At 34.3% G+C, this 26,049-nt stretch overlaps 1 protein-coding gene across 4 annotated transcripts in view; it reads left to right on the plus strand.

Annotated features, from left to right (window-relative positions):
- KRIT1 (KRIT1 ankyrin repeat containing) overlaps nucleotides 1-19,558 on the plus strand; it is a 36,279-nt gene extending 16,721 nt beyond the window's left edge. For all 4 annotated transcript variants that reach the window (XM_045827048.1, XM_045827049.1, XM_045827047.1 and 1 more), the window contains exons 9-17: nucleotides 1,708-1,864; nucleotides 2,536-2,643; nucleotides 4,565-4,721; nucleotides 5,719-5,870; nucleotides 11,013-11,179; nucleotides 12,015-12,102; nucleotides 12,601-12,807; nucleotides 18,585-18,701; nucleotides 19,134-19,558. In XM_045827048.1, the coding sequence (XP_045683004.1) occupies nucleotides 1,708-1,864; nucleotides 2,536-2,643; nucleotides 4,565-4,721; nucleotides 5,719-5,870; nucleotides 11,013-11,179; nucleotides 12,015-12,102; nucleotides 12,601-12,807; nucleotides 18,585-18,701; nucleotides 19,134-19,202 (1,222 nt within the window). In that variant the 3' untranslated portion in view covers nucleotides 19,203-19,558. The remainder of the gene's footprint in view (nucleotides 1-1,707; nucleotides 1,865-2,535; nucleotides 2,644-4,564; nucleotides 4,722-5,718; nucleotides 5,871-11,012; nucleotides 11,180-12,014; nucleotides 12,103-12,600; nucleotides 12,808-18,584; nucleotides 18,702-19,133) is intronic.
- Nucleotides 19,559-26,049: the final 6,491 nt, after the last annotated feature.

The following is a 26,049-nucleotide window of genomic DNA, read 5'->3' on the forward strand; positions in this document are numbered from 1 at the left end:
TACATTGTCCTTAAAATTACTAAAATGCTGGCCTCCATTCTGTTACCCAAGCATGTGTTCTAGTATGGAAATTGCTATACTAAGATTCTGAAAACTGAATTTGAACTCTGGCTAGTAACCATAAGGCCTTAGGCAAATTGCTTAACTGGTTCAAGCTTTATTTTTCTCATCTGATCAAGAAAAATACCTTTGCTTACCTTGTAAGTTGCTGTGAAGATTAAGCAATTATATCAGAAAGTTGAAAATTTTAAAGCATCATACAAAATGTATGTTTACATTACTTTTATCATAACTTATTGAATTGCTTCCTTAGTGCTTTTTTCCTGTCCTGAAACAGTGTTTTTCAAGATGCACTTCATTGTTCTAAGATGATCATCTTTCTCTGAATTTTCTCTCAGAAAGATTTCATTCATTCTCCTACCCTTAATAGTAATTCTTTTTGGTTGGAAGAATTGTGTATTCTTCTTTTTATTATTATTGTTCATGTACAGTTCTAGTTGAATGTTTATTTCTTCCTTTTGTTCCAAATTGTTGATTTGAATCCTGGCCTCCTTCCATTCACTGTTGATTCCCTGTCTCTTTTTCTTGATTTTATTTTGTGTAACCTTCATTTTTTCCTTTATTTACTTATTTATTTATTTTTGCCCTATTCAATGAGTTCTTTGAGCATCCTTATCACCAGTGTTTTGAACTCTGCATCTTATAGGTTGGCTCTTTCCACTTCATTTAGCTATTTTTCTGGAGTTTTGTTCTGGTTTTTCATTTAGGCCATATTTCTTTGCCTCCTCAATTTGGCAGCCTTTCTGTGTTTGTTTCTGTGTATTAGGTAGAGCTGCTTTGATTCCCTATCTTAGCAGCATGGCCTATGCAGCAAAGGCACCTATAAATTGTGGGGGGTGGAGCCTTAAGTAATTGCTAGGGCAGGGCAACCTGCTTCATTGCTCCATGGTTCCACTTGTGGTAGGGGTGGGTGCCAGAGAGGGGACATCACTGCTCCCTGGCCACCAGAGGTCTGCCCAGCACTTGCCCATTTCTAGTCAATTTACCCACTTCCTGTGTGCAATCGGCACCCCTCGAACTGCTTCCCTGGTGTTTGCCTATGTTTTAAGTCCTTGTGAGCCCTGTAGGCAATGAAAATCCGGCAGTTTCTTCTGCCCTAACCCCCACTGGTTTTTACAGCCAGAAGTAATAAGGGTTATCTTCCCGGTACTGGAACCGTCTGCTGTGTGGTCTGGCCTGGGGCTGGGATGACTCGCTCCCAAGGTATCCCTCCCAGTTTTTGTCTACCACACGTGAATGTGGGACTGTTCAGTCCACCTCCACCACCACCAGCGCTTGTCCACGCCACACTGCCTTTCTCTTGCCCATCTTCACAACTCCACCCCTCCTACCCGCTTCCTACCCGTCTGGATGAATGTGGCTTCTTTAAATTTTTGGTTGTCAGACTTCCACTCAGTTTGATTTTCTGATGGTTTGGGGTGTTATTTGTTTTTGAGATCTGGTTGTAATTCTTTCTATGGTTGCATGAGAAAATGAAGTGTCTCAACCTACACCTCCATCTTGACATCTTGATTGGAAGTCAGCATTTGTCAGTGTTCGAATTCCTTGCTCTCTGACTAGAAAAATCTTAGATTTCTTTGAGATGTTTTCTAAAATTTGTAGTTTTAAAACATTTGAGGTGACTTTTTAAGGTTTTTTTTTTTTTAGGCTTGGAAAAGTTGAGGCTACTCGCATATTGTTAGAAAAAGGAAAGTGCAATCCAAACCTTTTAAATGGACACCTTAGTTCTCCTCTTCATTTTGCTGCTGGAGGAGGACATGCTGAAATAGTACAGATTCTGTTAAACCATCCAGAAGTTGACAGAGTAAGTTATTTATTATTTTTAATGTTTAAGCAATGAATAACAAGCAGTGAATGATACTAAAATGTTCAGTAGTATACTTGAGAGGTTAGCGGGGAAAATAAGTTTCACTAACTGTATAGAATAAGTATTATATATAAACTTTGCTTTTTATGTAAACATTTCTATTGTGGTAAGATATACCTTGCATAAAATTTACCATTTAAGCCATTTTTAGGTGTACAGTTAAGTGGCATTAAGTACATTCATATTGCTGTGCACACATCACCACTATCCATCTCCAGAATGCACATAAAATTTAACCTCTTTTCATTTCATATTCTGTTTCCTCCAAAATATATTTAAGAGTGAAAAAGATTTTATACACACTTTGTAGAATTTGTATTGAAAAGTATTTGTGAAGGGAAAAATAATAGTTTTAACAAAACCTTTGTTGTATTTATAGTCAGAACTTTTCAAAAACTATCACATTGATTAGTGCTTTAAGTATTTCATATTTGGAAATTCATGTTTATTTTAAGTATAGCATGTACTAAGTATGGTTAATATTTACTTACTACTTGAGAAGAGTATTATTTTAATCAAACTTTGATTGATTGAATGATATTTACCCTTAGATTGCCATGTATTTGTAATGCGTTTTTTCTTTTTCCTCTTTTTCCCCACACTTCTAGCACATAACAGACCAACAAGGAAAATCCCCTTTAAATATTTGTGAAGAAAACAAACAAAATAATTGGGAAGAAACTGCAAAATTGTTGAAGGAAGCCATTAACAAACCAGTAAGAGTTATCTTCATAGTAGAGCCAAGCATCCTACTCAGATTGCTAAGTAATTGAGGATCTGTGGCAAGAGTGGAAGGATGAAAGGCTGGATGGCTCTTTACTGCTTTTATAAAACCTCATGGTTAGACTTCATAAGTATTGAATTTGTTATCATCCATAACACTCAGACATTTTTTCTTGTATAGCAGAGTGAAATTTGCATAAATAAATCTTTTGATCACCTAAAATTAACCTAATTTCAAGTGTAATCTCTACTTGATGTGCTAATTACAAATTGTAATCTATTCGTATAGGCATATGTCTCTACTTAGGCCTTCTCAGCACTATGTTTTATTTGTAAATACATTAAACATCATTTATTAATTTAGTTTCAGAAAGTTAATTATCTTACAGATTCATTTTCCTCCTCAAAAAAGTGAATGGATTAAAATGGGAGAGAGTTCCTAGCTTTTTTGTTCTGCATCTTCAACCTGGCTGTTCCATCTAATTATGTTTAAAATAATTAATAGTGACATTATGGTAGAAAAGAATTGACAATTAGAAAAAACTCAGTCATAAAAGTTATAGTGATAATAAACGTATCATCAACTGAAAAACGGCATAAAAACTTGCAAACCCGGTAAAAGGATTCATACCAACAGATACAGGGTAAAATTTTGATACCAACATATATAACCTATGTCTCTGAGCCTTTCTAGACATTCCCACCAACTACACCAATGATTTTCAACCTGTGGGTCACAGCTCACTATTGTACTGCAAGAATTTTTAAGACATGCAATACCTGACTATTTTGTCAGGAGCACTGACCTCTTTTCCCTTAGACTGTCAAATAAAAAAAAAAAACAACAGCCAACACATCAACAGCTGACCAATGTGAATGAATCAAAATTACACCTAATTTTTTTTGTCAGCTTGGCAAAAAAAAAACACATTTTTTTGGTGTGCCACAGAATTTTAGTAATTAGTTTATGTGTGCTGTAAGATGAGACAGGTTGAAAAATCACTGAACGAAACAGTAAGTCTTTCTTGAATATTTCTGTGAATTTAAGACCATGAAATGCTAGAAGTCATAAGGAATCTATGATCTCTCCTTGAAAATGTAATCACACACACACACACACACACACACACACACATGTTAAAACACTATTCCATGAACACCAGACTAGGGCATGAAAAATAGATAAGTGGTATAATAAGTGAAGTATAATATAGACATCCTTATGTGATAGTTCATTGCAATTTATTTTCTAATTGTATATGTAGTTAAAACACTTGTTTCTTGGTGTGATTTTTATATTGGAATGTATAAGATGAAAGGAATTAAGTAATTTTATCCAAAATGAACTGACCTGAAAGTTGTTAGGAGTTATCATTTACTTCTCATAACAACAAAAATGTATTGAGAATGTCATTTGTCTCTGGGATTTTCTGAACTGGAGGAAATAAACTGGTTCAAAGTCCGTTGCTCATAACTTCTACCTGCAGTCTTCTATCACAGAGTCTTAAGACAAATTATTGCTACATTTCTGCAGTATAATTTGTGGCCCAGTAGACTCCCAAGGTCCTTGAGTTAACACCATTAGTTAACCAATATACATCCCCCATTTGATATTTGCTTTGTACATAATGACCTTAAAATATCCTCTCCAAAGCTTTTGAGGTTGAACATTTTAAAAAGCCATTTACCTTACTTTCCGTGGAATAGCGAGAGGAAAACATCTTAGAAAATATGAATAATGGAAGTAAAATTGTTTTAAATATTGCTAGCAGATTCTTACTTAAAGCAGTGTTTTTGGTATTTTCCATCCTAGAAATCTATATTAGGCAGATAAAGTTAAAACTAAATTATTTTGTTGGACTGCACTGCAGTTTGTATCCAGGTTGCATAATCTATTTTCATTCCTTGTTCCAGTATGAAAAAGTTCGAATATATAGAATGGATGGATCATACCGTTCTGTTGAACTGAAGCATGGAAATAATACCACAGTGCAGCAGATAATGGAAGGAATGCGTCTCTCCCAAGAAACACAGCAGTATTTCACTATTTGGATCTGTTCAGAAAATCTCAGTAAGGAAGTTGTTATTTTGTTGTGTAAACCTCATTATTTTTTTTTTTTGAGAGTGGCTTGGTAAATTTCAGTATAGCATCAATTTATTACTGACTTTTAAATTTTGAAATGATACAATGTTCTTCTCTTTTATATAAATTGTTAGTGCTCAAACTGTTGAAACAGATGAGCTTCTGGGCCCACTCCCCACCCCCCAAATTCATTCAAGCAGTGTTTTAAGTGGTAAAAAACAAAACATTTCTTTGGCAATGGAATTTGATTTGAATCCCATTAAACATGATGCTTATCCAACTTCCCTTTATTTTCAGTGGTCAAAATAATACATTTTTTGTTTATATGAATTTTATTTCATATCTTTTTATTTGAAATCAATCTAATGTCACTATAGATTTGTCTCAAAGTATTGTATATATAAAGGATTTAATTAAGGTTGTGATTGATTATCTAATGATTTAATTGTACTGTTTTAAACCAAATACTACTGATTGTATCATAATTAAATAGGCTCTCATGGAATTAAAGATCTTAAATAGACTTAGTAAATTTTATTTCCTTTAAGAATTATTCTCATAATTCTTATTTCTTAAAGACAACAGCAGTTAACGTCACCCTAACTGGGATGGCTCAGCTGGCTGATTGTCCTGCAAAGTGAAAGGTCTCCAGTTCAATTCCCAATCAGAGCACATGCCTAGGTTGCAGCCCAGTCCCTGTTTGGGCATACAAGAGGCAACCAATTGATATTTCCCTCACATATCGTTATTTCTCTGCCCTGCTTTCTCCCTCCCTTCCCCTCTCTAAAAAATAAATAAATAAAAATTTTTAAAGGCAATTAACCTCAAGTTGGGTAGAGATATTGCTAAAGTCAGTGTTGATTTAAATTTAGACTTTTAATTTCTGTGTATTTGGTACTTATGTGCAAAGAGTTTAATATAAAGTTTTATGCATTGATATAATTTGTTTGTACATTATCATCTGTAAAGGACTGATGTTTTTCAGGCCTTCAACTCAAACCTTATCACAAACCCTTGCAACATGTTCGGGACTGGCCAGAAATACTTGCCGAATTGACTAATTTGGATCCCCAAAGGGAAACACCACAGCTTTTCCTAAGAAGAGATGTGAGACTTCCTTTGGAAGTTGAAAAAAAGGTTTGCTTGAAAATCTTATTAACAATCATTTAAATGTGCAGAATTTATTGAGTTCCTATAGTAGGCACTAGAGGCAGAAATTGTGCTCTTCCTGTACAGGTAGGGTTCACTTCTATTTTTCTCTTCAATGCTCACATCCCTTTGTTAAGTGGTAGAGTTTGAGTCAGACTGCTTTACAAAACCGCTGGATGGTTAATCTGTTTTTACTTTAATTGTCTTAGAATACAAAGAAATAAGAGAATCTATCCTAAAAAGAATTAGCAACCAAATGGGAGACAGATTATACAACAAAATTTTTTTCAAAATAAGAAGTACAGTGTCTAAGATAAACTTAAAAAGGGGCTAATCAATTATGTAAATTTCAAAGGAGCAAAGAGATACATTGGTGTGAGGCAGAAAAGAAAAGAACATTCTAAGTGGAGATTATATTTGCAAAGGGGACATAAAAAATTGCTCGACAGTCAGTAAGTAGCTGTTTTCAATTCAGGCAGAGAACTAGGCAGATACTAAAATTAGGAAATGCAGTTCACATTTGGTAATAAAGATTTGTTCCAAACAAGTATGTTTGGATTTTAATTAGACTGTAAATGTTAGAGGAGGGGTAATATAATGCCATCTGAAGGATGAATAGACAAGGAAGAAACCTAAGGGAGATATTGTAAGCTAAACTTGGTATAATAGTCTAAATACAGTGGCAGCTGTGGAAATGGGGATAGGAGGGGGATTTAAAGGTCTCATAACTGTGAAAAAATATACAGTGCTCTCCTGATTCTTTATTCAAGGCAATATTAAACAAACAAGGGTAGGCAAATTTCAGCACAAGAAAATTTCAATGACCATGTCCAAACTTGGTAAATTTTTTGTGCCTAACTATTCATATTCTCCCTCGTAGGTAGATTTGATCCTGTTAGTCAAATATGCTGAAATTATATAAAACTTTGTGTGAAGTATACCAAAAACTATTATATTTTTATGATTATTATAAAATCATTTTTATAATAATAAAAATCATTGTTATTATTATTATTATATTTTTAGTGATTATTCATTAAAAATATAATAGCATTACAAATATAGCCCTGGCTGGTGTAGCTCAGTGGATTGAGCAAGGGCTGCGAACCAAAGGTTCACCAGTTCAATTCCCAGTCAAGGCACATGGCTGGGTTATGGGCCAGGTCCCCAGTGGGGACCACATGAGAGGCAACCACACATTGATGTTTCTCTCCCTCTCTCCCTCCCTTCCTCTCCCTCTAAAAAATAAATAAATAAATAAATAAAATCATATATATATATATATATATATATATATATATATATATATATATGCATTACAAATAGAATGAAGGGAAAAAAACACATGATCATCTCAATCAACATAGAAAATGAGAAATAGAAACTTCCTCAATATGCTAAATGGCGTTTATGAAAAAAATCACAACTTGCATCATACTCAATGTTGAAAGATTGAAAGCATTCCTTTTCAGATCAGAAACAAGAAAAGGATGCCTATTTTCACCACTATTTAACATAGTACTAGAAGTTTTAGTCAGAGCAGTTAGACCCTAAAAAAAGGAAAAGAAAGAAAAGGCATTCACATAGGAAAGGAAAAACTAAAACTATATTCCCAAATGACATGATCCTATATTTTGGAAATCCCAAAGAATCCACAAGAAAGCTATTAGAGTTAATAAATGGATTCAGCAAAGTTCTAGGGTACAAAAATCAGTTGTTTCTATATATCAGCAACAAACAGTCCAAAAAAGGAAATTAAAAATCCATTTTAAAAGCATTAAAAGAATAAAATACCTAAGAACACATTTAATAAAAGAGGTGCAAGGCTTATACAATGCAAACTACAAAAACATTACTCAAAGAAGTTAAAGAAGACTTAAGTAACTAAAAAGACATTCTACGTTCAAGGATAAGAAGATTTAATATCATTAAGATGATACTAGCAAAGTGATCTGCTGATACAATGCAGTCCCTAACAAAATTCCAATGGCCTTTTTTTTGTGGAAATGGAGAAGGCAGTCCTCACATTCATATGGAATTGAAAAGGCCTTGAAGAGCCAAAACAATCTTGAAAAAGAGTAAAGTTGGGGACTTACATTTCCCAATTTTGAAACTTTAATACTACACCATAAAGCTTTTAGAAGAAAACATATGGGTAAATCTTCGTGATCTTAAATTTGGCAGTGGATTTTTAGATGTGACAACAAAAGCATGAATAACAGAAGAAAAACAAATGGATTAAATTTCATCAAAATTCAAAACATTAGAAATCAAAAGACATTGTCAAACAAGTGAGAAGACCTATAGGATGGGAGGAAATATTTGCAAATCACATCTAAAAAGGGTTAATGATACAGAATATATAAAGAATTCCTACAATTCAATGATAAAAGACAACCCAATTAAATTGGGCAAAGGACTTGAAAAACATTTTTCCAGGGAAAATATACAAATGAGAACTCAGTTCAAACCTATTAAAATGGCCATAATAATTTATAAAGGAAAATGACAATATTGGTGAGGATGCAGATAAATTAGAATACTTGTACACTGCAGTGTAAAGTGGTACAGCTGCTATGGAAAAGAGCTTGGTGGTTTTTCAAAAACAGTGAACTGAATTACCATAGGATCCAGCAATTTCACTCTAGGTATATATCTGAAGAATTGAAAACAAATTAAAGGGATACCTGTAAGCCAATGTGCATGGCAGCATTATTCACAGTAGTCAAAAAGGTAGAAATGGTGTTCATCAACAGATAAGTGGATAAACAAAGCGTAGTATATACATACAATGAAATATTATTCAGCCTTAAAATATAATAAAGTTCTTATATAGACATACTGTAATATTGATGAACACTGAAAACATTATGCTTAATGAAATAAGCCAGACACAAAAGGATAAATATTGTATGATCCTACTAATATTACATATCTAGAACAGGCAAATTCAGAAAGTTCATTCATTAGTGGTTGCCCCAGGTGAATGATGGGGGGAAAATAAGGAATTACTGCTTAATGGTTACTGATTTTGTTTGGGTGATGAAAAACTTGTGAAAATAGTGGCTGGTGATGGTTTCTCAACATTGTGACTATAATAAATGCCAGTGAATTGTATGGTTAAAATGGAAAAATTTTTGTTACATGTATATTAACAGTTTTTTAAAATGTATTAGATTCATGAAATTTATAAATAATCTAGCTATACTCAGTCCCACCTAAGAAATGTTAAAAGTTGGCTGGTAGATGCCCTGGCTGGTAGATGGTGTAGCTCAGTGGATTGAGCACCAGCCTGCGAACAGAAAGGTTGCCAGTTCTATTTCCGGTCAGGGCACTTGCCTGGGTTGCAGGCAAGTCCCCAGTTGGGGAGGGGCAAAAAGAAACTGATCACTGTTTCATTGGCACATTGATGTTTCTATCCCTCTCTTTCTCCTCCCTTCCCCTCTCTAAAAATAAATAAAATCTTTTTTAAAAAAGTTGGCTGGTACAGAAAAAGAGCAATAATGATAATACTTAGAATATAAAGTTCATAATTATGTTATAAATAATATAAAGTAGGCTCAAGTGGGAAAAAAAAGAGAGGCTTAATAAGTGCTTAAGGTAAATCAGAATACCATGATCATCTGGTAAATTAGCTTTGTGTTGTTTCACCCATTAGGTAATTAAATTTCTATTTATACCATCTGAAAAATAGAAAAATGGCAGTTATTGGTTAGCATTATTCTTTTAAAATGAAAATAGCCTGATTTCATTTAAAAAGAAAAATTGTTGACTAACACTCGCTGAAAATACAAAGGAATTATAAATCATCTGAAACTCTTCAAATTCATTCAGTCAACTTATTAGAAAAATGTTTCAATCTTTTCTCCCAACATTTATTTTGAGACATTAAAAACCCATAAGAAAGTTGAAAAAGTAATAAAGTTTATACCATATACCATTTATTAAATTACCAATTGTTAATATTTTGCTACATTTACTTCATCTGTTCTCTTTATGAAGCATTTTAAAGTGAGTTGCAGATGTTATGGCACTTCATCCATGCATATGTCAACATGCATCTCCAAAGGACATGCATATATACTACAGTACCATTTACAACCTAATAAAATTAATATTTCCATAATAACATCTAATAATATTAGATCCATGCTTTGCATTTATCTCTTTAGTCTCTTGTAGTCTAAAATAATTTCCTCCAATTTTTTTCCATAAAATTCTGTTTTTTTATATTATGGAGTATTGTAAGATATTATTTTAATTAGTATGACAAAAATAATTACCATAAGGAATTTGGATCTTTGTGAGTTATACTTGGAAGTATTTTAAGTGTTCATCAGAAAATCTATAATTGATGATTATTTGAGTAGAACTACTGTATATTCTGTAGGCTAGCATTTCTAAGTCTTTGTTAGTCTTATCAGATAAAGTGAAACTTCAAAGTTTTTAAAATATAAAAAAAAGCATGCTCTCCTTTAGTGTTATTTGAAAGTGTAAAGTATCTTTACTCAGATAAAACATGTTTGTCTTAAAATAAACTTTTCTAAACTATACATACTCTTCTAGGAATTAACATACTTGTTTTCATCTTCTTTGAGGTTCACTACTATTGTATGTAGCATAGATAATAGAAAAATGTTTGAGGAATATAAAAAGTATAAACTCGTGCTAGAAGTTATCCATATCCATAAACTGATAAAAATTTTATTGGACTGTAAATCAGAGGTTAGCAAATTATTATGGTCTGTTGTCATAGCTGAGTTGCTGCCTATTTTCATATATCCTGTAAGCTATTAATATTGATCATGTCATGGGAAAATTTTATGAAATTCAAATTTCAGTATTCATGTATAAAGTGTTACTACAATACCACACCCATTTGTTGATATATTGTGCTTTTACGCTAACAGTAACAGAGTTAAATAATTGCAAGAGATTATAATCACAAAAACTTAAAATATTCCTGTTGGGCTCTTAATACAATAAAGTTTCAACCCCTTGCCCTTAAGCAATAACAGCTTATGTATGTACAAGTATGAATATTTGCTTTTCCATATTAGATAATGACAAGATGTATATTTGTAACAGGAAATTGTAGCTTAATAACCAAACCATATTTTTTCTTTTAAGATTGAAGACCCACTGGCTATTCTAATTCTCTTTGATGAAGCCAGATATAATTTATTGAAGGGATTTTATACAGCTCCTGATGCCAAACTAATAACATTGGCAAGTTTGTTGTTGCAAATAGTTTATGGAAATTATGAGAGTAAGAAACACAAGCAAGGTTTCCTAAAGTAAGTATTTCATATAATTGGTGGTCTTGTGCTATGCTTAAGATTCAGTTTAACCAAGAAAGTTTAGAAATAAATATTTATACATTAGTTTGGAATTAAATACAGTAGGCCCTCTGTATCCATGGGTTCCACATTTGCAGATTCAACCAACCACAGATTGAACCCACACATACAGAGAGCTCACTAAGGGACTGAGAGCATCCTTGGGAGTCCTGGAACCAACCCCCCTCAGATTCCAAAGGTATAACATTTACTATAGAATGAGAAGGGAATACAAGATATAGAATGAGAAGGGAAGGAAAAAAAAACCTGTAGTAAAGCATTCTTGAAGTTACATTCTTTTTTAAAATACATCTTATTGATTATACTATTACAGTTGTCCCATTTTTTCTCCCCTTTATTCCCCTCCACCCTGCACCTTGCTGCCACCAGCATTCCACCACCTTAGTTCATGTCCATGGGTCGTACATTTAAGTTCTTTGGCGTCTTTCTCCATTTCCTATACTATTCTTAACCTCCTGTCTATTTTGTACCTACCATTTATGCTTCTTATTCCCTGTACACATTTAAAGTTTATTTATTGTGGTATTTTCAATTTTCAAAAGTATTTTGCAGTTATTATAAGAAGAAAGAAGAAACATTTCTCTAAATTGAGCAATGTCAAGCATGTGGCTTTTGTTTAAAATTTTTTTTGAGCTCTGATATTTTGTAGCATAGTATCTTTTAGCTTTAGCTCAAAAATTAAGTTACTTAAAGCCTTTTTTGTCTAAATAATTATATTACTTTAGCTACTAAAGGTAATTCATTTAAAAGATGTTGGCATATTTGCTTGCAGTGAAGAAAATCTAAAATCCATTGTACCTATTACCAAATTGAAAAGTAAGGCACCTCACTGGACAAACCGAATACTTCATGAATACAAGGTAAGCTGTTTAATAGAACTAAAAAGACATTTTATAACATAATTGCGATTTTGTTAGTATTATTAATATGTTTTAAACATGGAACATTAAATATATAGTCCCGAAATTAAAAATTTATCTTTTGGTTCACATGTCTGAAACTGGAAGAAAGATATTTTTATTTTTAATAATGTAAACTCTTTTAGTAAATACCTTCCTTATGCTAGATAATGACTAGTAATTTTTAAAAAACATGAAATAATCTCTGTCCATGGGGCATTTAAAAAACCTGATAGAATAGACAAAAAATATCTTTAGGCCTTGATAATTGTCTCTTTCTTCTTCTTCTTTTTTTTTTTAATGTATAATCTCAAAAGAAAATTTTCTCTTGGAATAATGTTACACAATTTTATCCTTTGGGGGCAGCCTTAATTTCAGAAACTGTTTAGTTGACCTATTTGGATTATCAAAGCTATGTTCTCCTTTCATATCTCTTTATTTTACTTTATTTGGTTTTAGAATCTCAGTACAAGTGAGGGTATCAGTAAAGAAATGCATCACCTTCAGCGCATGTTCTTACAGAATTGTTGGGAAATTCCGACATATGGAGCAGCTTTTTTCACAGGACAGATATTTACAAAAGCAAGCCCCAGCAATCATAAAGTCATCCCTGTGTATGTAGGAGTGAATATAAAAGGACTTCATCTTCTCAACATGGAAACTAAGGTAGATTTTCAGCTGTTTTGATCAGTCACATTGTATGTCTAAAATAACAGTACCAGCTTACATGAAGTATCTAGAAATGGCATAGATTTAAGTCTGTTTATGGCCATTGCATTTTTAATAGCAAAGGATTGGTGGTCATGAAACTAAATAATTATCAGTAGTGGTTAATATGTCAATTACAGTACATTTCTACATTGAAATACTTTTTGGCCATACAAAAGACTAAAGAATATTTATTTTTAAAGATTTTATTTATTTTATTTTTTAGGTGGAGAGGGAGGGAGAAAAACATTAATAAGTGGTTGCCTCTTGTATACCCCTACTGGGGATCGATCTATCCTGCAACCCAGGCATGTGCCTTGACTGGGAATCGAACCCACAACCCTGTGGTTTGCAGGCTGGCACTCATTCCACTGAGCAACACCAGCCAGGGCTAGGGCAAAGAATATTTTTGTATAGAATAATCTCCAACATTTCGTGAAAAAGCAAGGTGCTGAACCTTATGTATATGCCGCCCTTTGTGTAAAAACGAGCAAAGTAGGTATTTATCCAAACAAAACCAAAACACCAACTTAAAGATGTATACACCACCATGTTCAATATAGCATTACTTACAATAGCCAAGATATAGAAACAACCTTAAGTGTCCAATGATGGATGAATGGTAATGAAAATGTGATATACATACACACACAATAGAATATTATTCAGCCATTAAAAACGAAATCTTGCTCATAGTAACAACATGGGTGTACCTTGAGGGCATTTTGTTAAGTGACATAGGTTAGACTATGAAAGATAAATAACACGATCTCACGTATGTGTAGAATATTAGGGGGAAAAAACAGGCTCATAGATACAGAAAACAGATTGGTGGTTGCCAGTAGGGGAGGTGGTTTGGGGGTGGACAAAATGGGTCAAAAGTTGCTAACTTATGGTTGTAAAATAAGTCATGGGGGTGTAATGTACAGCATTGTGACTATAGTTTATAATACTGTACTGAATATTTGAAAGTTGCTAAGAGAGTAAACCTTGAAAGTCATCACAAGAATAAAAGGTTTTCAACTCTATGATAACAGATGTTAATTAGACTTACTGTGGTGATCATTTTGCAGTATATACAAATTTTGTATCATTATATTGTACCCCTAAAATTAATATATATCAATTATAGCTCAGTTTTCTAAAAATGGGGGGAAGTGAACACTATATTTACATAAATACATATTACTTGTGAAGCATAAAAACTCTCTTGAAGCCTTTAGAAAAGGGAACCAGGTAACTGGGAACAAGAGTAGGAGGGAGACTTTTCAGTCTATGGCATTAACTATGATTATATTACATACTTTAAACATCAGTTAGATTTAAATGAAAAATACACATATTTGAAAAAGAAAAATGTACTATCTGACACAGAAGCTTCCTTTCAAAATTAGAATTAGTTGTAAAAGCCTTTTGGGGGACAGGATGAAGTGTTGGAGGGATTAGGAATATCCATTGGAATACATCAGCTTGTTGCTGTTTTGTGCTCCTTTTTCCAAAGTCACTACAGTATAAAATGTGGGGTCATCAGTTATTTTTAGCATATTTAGCACATTTCATAGGATAATCAGCTTTCTAGTTTGTATAGGGAACTAATAAAAATCAAATATATTTTGTTCATTTAGATTTCTCGAGAATAGACCTGGCCAGGTGTATTAAAATTTATTTTTCAGTTGGACTCCATATACAGTTTTATATTAGTTTCAGGTTTGCAACATAGTGATTAGCCATTTAATTACTTTACAAAGTGGTGAACCCAGTAATTCTCATACCCTCTGACGCCATCTACAGTTACTATAATATTATTGACTATATTCTCTATGCTGTACTTTACATCCCTGTGACTGCCGATTTATACTTCTTAATCCCTTCTACCTCTTCAACCACCACTCCAGTGACCCTCCTATCTGTCGACCATCAGTGTGTTCTCTGTCTATGAGTTTGTTCCTGTTTTGTTTAGTTTGTTGTTTGGATTCTACATGCGAGTGATACCATGTGATACTTGTCTTTCTTTGTCTGACCTATTTCACTGAGCATAATTTTTTAAGTCTCTGATGTCAGCTTACTTTTGGGTCATTTGCTTTTTATTTTCTATTTAAACTGTTTTATTCACACAAAATAATTTCTTATTAGCTTGTAACCACTTTTCTATTTATGTTGTTAAAATGAAGGAGAAATTCCCCTCACTGTTTCAAGAAATTTTTTGGAGAATTTTATACCAATTTCTACAAATCCTTCTTCATTGAACTGGATGGTATTGCTGTGGGTATAATGCTGAGCCTTTTTTCTATACTGTATTTTATGTTTGACTTTTAGTATTCAAATGATGGTTCAGCAATATCTTTTACCATTTCATATTATGAATAATATTCTGGCCTGAGGGTTGAGGGAGAGTGTCAGGTAGAGAATGATAATTATTATTAGTTTATCAGTTTGCCTTTTCAGGAGATGTTCAATTTCTAGAAGTACAAGTAGAAATGCTGTGCTCAGGAATACAAAAAGATGATTGAACCCAAACACAATGATGTTTTCTGTCCACATGATCATTATCTTGTGCTCTGAGCCACTTTTAAATTGATAGCACCTCTGAAAGTTCTACTTGATTACATTTTCTGATGATCACAGGTGGGAGAAATCAGTTTGACCTCAGTTGTTGTAGACTCACCAGCATCTACTAGGACTGAATTGGGCACGTTTACTTAAATAAACAGCTTTATCTGTAAAATACTTTCATTTGCATTTAAAACTCCGCATGGGATAAAATAGCTTCAAAGATTATTTCTCAGGAACAGCCAGCCATAGAATAAGCTGTGGGCTTTTTTTTAATATCAGTTATTTCTACCTTCTCAACAGTGTGGTAATTATAGGGGGAGGGAGGTGAGTGGAGGTGGTAGAGGGGATGGGAGGATTAATGGTGGTGGAAAAAATAAAATAACAAACCAAAAAAAAACATTTTAAATTACAGGAAAAAATTATTTCTACCTTCTATATTTTGTTTCTTTTTGAAATAATGAAAGTTGCCCAGTCAGATAATATAGCTCAGCCAATTTCATATGCTCATCAGAGACTTGTCTGTCCTACTTACATAAAATGTAGACACTACTGAATAAAGACACTGTGTTGTGATTCAGTGTTTTACTGCAGTGAAAGCGTTGCAGTCTTCATAACTGAACTGTACTTGATATATCTATAACCTTAATAATACCACTGCCACACCCTGGCAGTAGATTGCCTTTTGTTGGTGTCAGTTTATTTTGAGCATAATGCCCCTCTGAAATAAAAGTGCTTATTTAAATACCCATATAATGTCATTCTTTGTCAACACCACGATTTCTCCTGTCTGTCCTGGCCAACTATGTGGTACTTTTGACTTCTGTGGTTTTCCCTTTTCTCCTCTCAACTATTCCTGCCATTTCTCTTGTTCTGTTTCATTTCACCTCCTAATGAGAACTACTTTTTACTTCTGAAGCAGATCTCTCAAAACCATAATGTGGACTCTGGCTCTTCAGCCCCATTCAACTGTTTTTATTATTGCGGATCAAGAATTCTGTTTCCCCTGTACATTGTCTTTTAACAACAAAAGACAATGTATGTTGTCTTTTGTAACAATGTCTGTTGTCAATGTAACTTTATTTTCAATGTATGGTCTCAGTAATTTTGTTGATAATTTGACTTCCATATAATTGAGTTGGTATACCACAGATATACAGTATTTTTTCTTATATTATACTGTTTTGAGGCTATGTTAATGGCTATTTCTTGCCTCTTGATTAAACAAATTTCAAGTGACTGATCTTCCAAAGATAGTCAGTTTAACATAGTATGATATCTTTACTGTATGTTTCAGTGTGCACCTTGGTAAATAGCTATTTTAGCATATTTTATCTATAAAGTTATATTTTACACTATAAATGTAAATAGCTATTTTTAAGCAAGAATGTTACCAATTTCCCATTATATATGATAGGTAAATTAATAATGTGTTTTATTTATAGAAGCTCACTTTTAAAATGCACTAAACCATTACCTTTCTAGAATGGTTTATTATTTATAATCAGTAAGTTAAGAACTGTCATAGAAAGCTCATGTTTCTAAACATACATATTTTAAAGGATGGCATGAACACTTTGTCTGTACAAAGAGTATATGTTTAGGGCAAGAAAATACAAGTTACTGCTAGGAGAAAATTATTTTATTTATTTTTTTTAAAGAATTTATTTATTTATTTTTAGAGAATGGAAGGGAAGGAGAAAGAGATGGAGAGAAACATCAAGGTGTGGTTGCTTCTAGCATGCCCCCCAGTGGGGGACCTGGCCTGCAACCCAGGCATGTGCCCTGACTGGGAATCGAACCAGTGACCTTTTGGTTCACAGGCCAGCACTCAATCCACTGAGCCACATCAGCCAGGGCAGAAAATTATTTTAAAATAATCCAGAAAATATATTGAATACCTCCCTACATATACCATTATGTTAGGAAGGTATAGAAATAGGTTGCTCTAATATTGTGGGGGGTGTTTTTTTTTTAATTAAAAAAGGAACATTTTAATTTGCATTTGTATGACCATCTATGCTACATAGTATAGTGTTTACATATGTAACCACTATTACATAATAGTGTTTATGCCTCAAATTTATGTCTTTTATATTTATTTATTTATTTGATCCATAATACTGTGTTTTTTAAAAGTTCTGTTGAATTTATGAAGGGTATATTTTTCAATACATTTATTTTTGCAATAAATATATTGGGGTCCTTACTGTCAGTGAGATGAAATTGCCTGAGTCAACATGTTACCCCTATTACATAAATTTCAAATCCAAAGCTCATGTGAATATTCAAAAGGTACTGAATAAAGTAAAAGGTATTGTTTTAACATGCAGAGAGTAAGTACTTGTAGTACATTTATTCTTCTTGAAAGTCCCTGACATAATGGGCATCTTTTATGTTCCTCAGCTTTAACTGAGACATAGACATATAACATTGTGTGAGTTTAAGGCATACAACATGTTGATTTGATACACTAACATACTGCGAAATGATTACCACCATAGCGTTAGCTAACACATGCATCACATCATATAATTACCATTATCTTTTTGTGGTGAGAACATTTAAGGTCAGTTAGCAACTTTCAAGCATACAGACTTCTAAGTATAAAGACTTTATAGTACAGTATCATTTGCTATAGTCACCATGCTATACATTAAATCCTCAGAATGTTTTCATCTTTTAACTGAAAGTTTGTATTCTGATTACCAACATCCCTTGGATTTTACCCACTTGCCAGCCCTTTGTAACCACCATTTTACTCTCTGTCTTTGTGAGTTTTGCTTTTTAAGATCCCACATATAAGTGATATCATACAGTATTTGTCCTTCTCTGTCTGACTTATTTCACTTAATGTAATGCCCTCAAGGTCCATCTTTGTGGTCGCAAATGACAGGATTTCCTTATTTCTCATGGCTGAATAATATATACACATACATACCACAGAATGGGCATCTTTAAAAATTTTTGTCAGTCTGATAAAAAGGATATCATTGCTTAAGGTGGTATCCGGAGAGTCTACCATATATGTAGCACTGCACTATAGGCCATATGAAGTTAGTGTGGTGCTTTCTTTGAATAAGTTTTATTCTAACAATAGATCTCACTGTATAAGTATAGATAGTAAGAGAAGATTGGTGTTTTTAATACATATTTAAATACAATACTTTTTCATTATGTTGTAGGCTTTACTCATCAGTCTTAAGTATGGCTGTTTTATGTGGCAGTTGGGAGATGCTGATACATGTTTTCAGATCCATAGCATGGAAAATAAAATGAGTTTCATAGTACACACAAAACAGGTAAGTACCTGTTATTCTGGATGTGTAATAATGAACTACTATTTAGTAAAATTATTTTTTATAAAATGACAACCCATCTTACTTCAAGGAAAACTGCTAATATGACATGAAATTAAAATATTTAAGACCCAGGGAATAAAGCAGGCCTTTCCCAAGCAAAGAAAGTCTGGCCAGTATTGCCTATCCCTCTCTCAAAGTGTCAGGTGGTCCTTCTCTGTTCTTGACTAGTATCCTGTCTGAGCCACTGGTTGCATGCAGCATGTTGTTTCTGAAATCCCTTCAAAAGCCTGAGGAAGTATACTCTGTTCTTGACAAGCTGCCTCCTGATAAGAAAGTTCCTTTTCAAATAGCTAGAGAACTGCCCACTGTCTTGTGTATTGTTCACTCATCTGACATGTTTCATATTTATTGTCAACATGTTTGACTTTGTAGGCTGGCCTCGTGGTGAAACTGCTAATGAAACTGAATGGACAACTGTTGCCTCCCGAAAGGAATTCCTGAGAGGAAAACTACTGATACTTAGGCCACCATATTTTGTGATACAGACTTTTTTCCATGAAAGATTTCTTAAACTATCACTTTTAACAAGGCATTTAGTCTCTTGTAATATATATGTATGCTATTACATTGTACAGAATCTGTACTTATGTTTGGTGTGTAATATACCAATTACTTTTATATGATATCCTTATAAGCTATTCTAATTTTTCAAAGAAATGACCACAAAAAAAAAGTGTAGATTGATAGTCTATATAATGTTAGACAAAATTGTAAGCTCTATAAAAAGTTATTTTTGGTAAATGGTAAAGAATTTAGAGTGGAATGTGATGAAATTAAAAAACATAGCTTTGCTATAACTTTGTGTGTCATTTCAAAACATACTTGAAAGTCAACATGCTTTTAATAAAGACATGTATTTTCTACTTAAGCCATAAATAACACATATGTAAACATTTTTCTATAATCTGTGAACATTTCTCAGCATGTTTTTTAAAGACTAGGTTAAAATGGATCTAGGAAGTTTTATAATTCCTTTTTTTAACTTTATTTTTATTGTTGACACTATTACAGATGTCTCCATTTTTCTCCTTTGCCCACCTAGATCCAACCCTCACCCCTCCGCCCTTCCCTCTGCCATCACCACACTGTTGTCTGTATCTGTGGGTGATGCATATGCGTTCTTTGGCTGATCCCTTCACCTTCTTTCATCCAGGACCCTCCTCTCCCTCTCCCCTCTAACATTTGTCAGTCTGTTCCATGTATCACTGCCTCTGTCTATTTTGTTAGTTTATTCTGTTCACTAGATTCTACATGTAAGTGAGATCATATGGTATTTGTGTTTCACTGACTGGCTTCTTGAACCCCCTGCATCATAATTACCTAGTTGCCTCCTTAAAAATGAGAATTTCAGAGACTCTAAATGAATATGTTACTCTTACAGCCTGGGAATTTTTTCTTAATTTTGGATTTTGGTTGAAATAATTCCAGACCCAAATATGAATTTGGATGATTAAAGTTAAAGTAAATTATACAAAAATGCCTGGTTTACAAGCACATATGTACACAGATTAAATGACAATCTTTAGATATTCATAGTTGCATTTATTAATAAGCACATGTATTTTTATGGGTTGGCTTAATGATAATCACCAAATATTCGGTTGCTTCATTTAGGGAGTATTGATATCATAGATGAGGGAGCTAACTTGATTAATATCCTATTTAATAAGCTTAGAGACTAGTCTTTCAAGCTAATAGACTGATGTGTTCTAAGTTCAGAGATATAGTCATATTTAAAGTTATCCTGCAGATTGCAGGATTTATATATATCATCATCTCTTCACATTAACTTCTGCTTATTTTTAATGGTGCTCTATCTGAGCCTTATTAAAATCAACATTGCACAGTTAAGTAAGTTTAATGATAAAGCCTGATTTAATTCTGTGCTAAGCACTTTTCAAAATTTTATTTATTCTTAGAGAAAGGGAGGGAAAAAGAGGAGAGAAACATCACTGCAAGAGAGAAACATCGATCAGTTACCTCTTGCACACCCCTACTGGGGACAAAACCACAACCCAGGCAAGTGCCCTGAGCAGGAAGTGAACCAGTGACCTTTTGCCTTGAGGGACAAGGCACAGGCAACTGAGCCACAGTGGTCCCGGTGGTGCTAAGTACTTTTGATTCTACATAGACAATTCCCTGGTTCAATTTTATCCATTTCAACGGTCTCAACTGTTAGCAAAATCCCTGTTGACTCTCAAACATAAAACTTCAGCCTCAGCCTCACTTCTGAACTCGAGATCTGAGTTTCTCATTTCCTGCTATTCTAGCTACACCTAAATGGCCTACACAAGGAACTTCAGTTTCATCACAGCTGGAAACAATCGTTTCAGCTTGCTTCATTCTGTCTCTACATTTGTATCCTCTGATTGATTGGTTAATGGCATTATCAAATTGCATATCCAGCAGCTTAGCCTAGAAATCTTAGAGTAGTCTTCAACTTTGCCCTTGTTAATAACCCTACATCACAGGTGGCACACACAAGGCCTGAGGGCCAAATCTGGCCCTCCACCTTGTTTTATCTGGCCCAGCACCTTGTTTCTACCCAGAGGCTGTGCTGAGCTCTCGCTTAACAGTTAAGGAGTAGCTACATTTATATAGTCCTAAAATTACATTCAGCCCTTTGAAGACAACCTCGAGGCTGATGTGGCCCCCAGTAAAAATGAGTTTGACACCCCTGCCCTACATGTTCCATTTATTGAGTTCTGTCCAGTGTCTTGTGAGTTCTTTCTCATTCCCATCTCTTTTTTCTTGCCAGCCACCCTAGTTCAAGTCCTCACCATCTATTCTAGGCTCATTGTAGCCTCTTCCCCTGACTCAGGCTCTACACCCTGCCCTACACCTCTCCGTCACACTGGTGCCAACTTAACCTTTCTCAGATCTGATTATTTCATACCCTTTGAAAACCCTCACTATATATGAATTAAACTCCAATTTCTTAACTGAATTTAGGGCCTTTAATACTTACACACCTGCCTACCCAGATTAATGTCTAACCATTTACCCTATGCTCCTTCCTACCCAGTGTTTTCTAATCCTGGCTCTGCAGTCACATGGGGAGTTTGAATACTTTAGGACTTAATAATTTTAGGATGGAGCCAAAGTATTATTTTAGAATATCCCATGGGATTTTGATGTATATCTTAGGGTTTAGAATTGCTGTAACAATTGGTTTTAACAAGGAGTTAGCTGACTGCTTTTTCTTTCATAGAGTGTAGTGAGGGTGCAATGATACTATATTAAACAAATCCCTGCTCCGTAGAATACAATGTACCCTCTTACAGTTTCTCTTCCCTGTAGAGAAGGGAAAACTACTAGAGTAGCATGGCTATGGAAGGCTTAAAAATATATAGCATTAAAAAGTCAATTTTAAAAAATTGAGTATTGAGAAAAAAATGATTCATTACCTGTCAGATCATAACAAACCAAAAATAATAATAGGGAAATTCAAACAGTTTTTAATGAGCGCCTAGGATTGGTCGGGCATTATATGTGCACTGAGGATAAAAGATACCATTTTCCTTTTCATCATTCAATAAATGTGAGTGCTTTTTATATGCCGAGGATTCAGTGGTAAGGGAAACAAAGTCCCTGCCTTCAGTGAGCAAAGAGTGTAATGAGAGAGGTAATGAATATTCATAGAAGTATACATGTGTAAACTCTAGTAAGGGGGATGAAAGGAAAATTAAATGTACTATCTAACCATTTTAAAAAAAAGGAAACTTGATCTGGTCTTAGAGATCAGGAGAGGCTTCCTTCCCCAAACAGTCCTGCTTGAGCTGGCATCTGAGAGGTAGGCAGGACTGAATGATGGGAAGAAAACAGGGAGGGGGAAGAGAAATGAGGTGAGATGTTTGGATCCCAAGGACGGTCCTGGAGAAATGATGAGGGGGATTACAGTTTTCTCATTTTTAGTGAAGAAGTGAATTTAAACAAATTTTAATCTAAATCACAACAAATGAATTTCCATTAAAGTAAAACCAGAACAGCTAACACTGCACATGATACATGTATTAGAGAAAAACTCACCGAAGAATCAAATCTTACAAGATTAAAAGTTGCCAAAATTGACCCTAGAAAAATTAGACTTGATAGAAATATTTAGCAAACTGCCTACAAGTTCTTGACCAAATAGAATTGCATTGATAAAATTTAGATTTTAATTTGATTGTGAGGAACTCAATGGCAAAAACTATAATTGGAAGAATTTGACATGTACAAAATACTGATGAATCAATTCCTTGGTTTATAATTTAATAGGAAAAAAACAATGAGAATGATTTCAGTAAAATGAAAATGGGAAAAAATGGAAATTGCTTTTTCTATACTATATAAAACTGATAAAAAAATTAATTAGGGCCTGGCTGGTGTGGCTCAGTTGGCTGGAGTGTCGTCCTATAACTGAAGGGTTGCGGATTCGATTCCCAGTCAGGGCACATGCCTAGGTTGCACATTCAATCCTGTCCAGGTGTGTGCAATCCCTCGTCTAGGCATGTGTGAGAGGCAAACGATTGAGGCTTCTCTTCCTCTCCTAAAAGCAGTGAAAACATGTCCTCAAGCAAGCAATGAAAAAATTCCTCAAGTGAGGGAAAAAATTGGTTTTAGTGCATGCAAAAAGAAAAAGCTTTCCAAAAATCCATTTGTGATGGTATGATTCTCATTTTAACATTTGTACACACAAAGTCAGAATGCCTCCAGGTCATATCTGGTATCTGGAGAAGCAAATACAGACTAAAAAGTCTCTAAAAGAAAAAATGGGTAAGTCCTGGGGATTCTTAGCTGGAATGTTTGAGGTAAAGAAATACCTTTCAGATATTTTGGGTGTGGGTGAGAAAAGTAATTTCAATACATTGTGCTAATTTCTATGATGGAAGGAAGTACTGGTTGTTTAGGATTCAATACAATGTCACCAAGGATGAGTGGGAAATTAGGGACTTCTTCCCTGTTAGTTAAGTAATAATCATAGCTAACACTTAAAACAGTGCTTACTAAGTGCCTGGCATTGTTTGAAGTACTTGTAGATACACTAATTGATTTAATCCTCACAACAATCCCTATGAGGCAGATACTATTCCCACTGTACAGATGAAAGAAACAGTTAAGTTACTTGACAAAGAGACATAGCTAATAAGTGGTAAAACTGAGAATCATATCGAGGCCTGACACCAGAGGACAAGTGAATCAGAAACTGGATGTCTGGGTGTAATAAAACATAACAAGATATTTGTCTTCTATTTTTTTAAAAGCTAAGGAGCCAAACTTCTTCACACAGTGATGCTAATCTTTTCATTTTCTTTTATTATCTAACTGAACAAGATGGTGTATGGAAAGTTTATGTTACTTGTTTAAGGTTGAAGCAGTAAGTGGTAGGGTCAGAATTCAAAGTCTGGCAGTTTGGCTTTTGAATTCAGACACTAATCAGGTACGGGCAAGAACTGGAGTCTTTGGGACTTCATTAGCTCAGATATGTTTATTGAAAGATCATCTTGGGCTAGTGCATAGAAGAAAGGCTGGAAGGGTTCTAGGTAAGAAGGTATAAGACAATGGAAAGATAGATTGAGAGTAACACAAGAATAGAGCAGAGAACCAAACCAAAAAATGCCAGCATTTGAGAAATGGGCATAGTTAGAGCAATCCCCATCATCTTGGTAGGCAAGTGGATATCAGAAAAGAAATAGCTCAGCATCATCCTGTATGCTGTGTATGGAATACATTTCATATAGGCAACAATTTAAAAATGTTTAAGATTTGATTTATTTTTATTTTTTGAGAGGGGAAGGGAAGGAGAAAGAGAGGGAGAGAAACATCAATTTGTGGCTGCCGCTCGCACACCCCTCATTGGGGGCCTGGCCTGAAAGCCAGGCATGTGCCCTGACTGGGAATTGAACCAGCAACCATTTGGTTTGCAGTCCACACTCAATCCACTGAGCTACACCAGCCAGGGCTAAAAGATGTTTGACATCACTAGAGAAAAAACACATTTGAGTGGCAGAGAGCACATTCACTTATGGATATTTTAAGAACAGCTATCACCCAGCCTGGCATGGCTCAGTGGGTTGGGCACGGGCTTGTGAACCAAAAAGTTGCTGGTTTGATTCCCAGTCAGGGCACATGCCTGGCTTGCGGGCCAGGTCCCCAGTTGCCTCTCAACTGAGCAATATTTCTCACACTGATGTATCTCTCCCTCTCCTTTCCCCTCTCTTCCCCCTTTCTAAAATTAAATAAATAAAATATTTTAAAAAAACAACAACAGCACCCTGGCTGGTGTAGCTCAGTGGATTGAGCGCAGGCTGCGAACCAAAGTGTCGCAGGTTTGATTCCCAGCCAGGGTACATGCCTGGGTTGCAGGCCATAACCCCCAGCAACCGTACATTGATGTTTCTCTCTCTCTATCTCCCTCCCTTCCCTCTCTAAAAATAAATAAATAAAATCTTAAAAAAAAAAAACTTAACTCCTAAAAAAAAAAAAAGATAAGACCTGAGACCTTAAAAATTCTAAGTGAAAAGAGTACGGGGTAAGTTCCTTGACATCAATCTTGGCAATAATCTTTTGGATTTGACACCAAAAGCAAAAACAAACAAGTGAGACTACATCAAACTAAAAACTTTCTTCACAGCAAAGAAAACAATCAAGAAAATGAAAAGGCGACCCCAACAACTTACTGAGTGGGAGAAAACATTTGCAAGTCTGTTTCCCCAAATAACCCAAATATATAAAGAACCTGTATAACTCAATAAGAAAAAAACGAAACTACTTTAAAAATGGGCAGAGGATCTGAATAGCCATTTTTCCAAAGACATACATACAGATGGCTAACAGGTACATGAAAAGGTGCTCAACATTACTAATTAAGGAAATGCAAATCAAAACCACAATGAGACATCATCTCACTCCTGTTAGAATAACTATTATCAAAGACAAGAAATAACCGATGAGATGTGAAGAAAGGGAAACCCTCATGCATTGTTGGTGAGAATGTAAATTGGCAAGGCCACTATGGAAAACAGTATGGAGTTTCCTAAAAAAATTACAAATAGAAATACCATATGATCCAGCTATCCCATTTCTGGGTATTTATCCAAAGGAAATAAAAACAGCAACTTAAAAAGTTATATGAGCCCATATATTTATTGCAGCATTATTTACAATAGCCAAGACATAGAAGAAACTTAAGTGTCCAACAATAGACGAATGGGTAAAAAAAAATGTGACACATAAAGTTGTTATAAGATTAGATCTTTAGAGTTATCACAAGAAAAAATGATAACTATGTATGGTGACAGATGTT

This window comes from Phyllostomus hastatus, unplaced genomic scaffold (genome assembly GCF_019186645.2).
Source record: "Phyllostomus hastatus isolate PE091 unplaced genomic scaffold, TTU_PhHast_1.1 phas_scaffold_78, whole genome shotgun sequence".
NCBI lineage: Eukaryota > Metazoa > Chordata > Mammalia > Chiroptera > Phyllostomidae > Phyllostomus > Phyllostomus hastatus.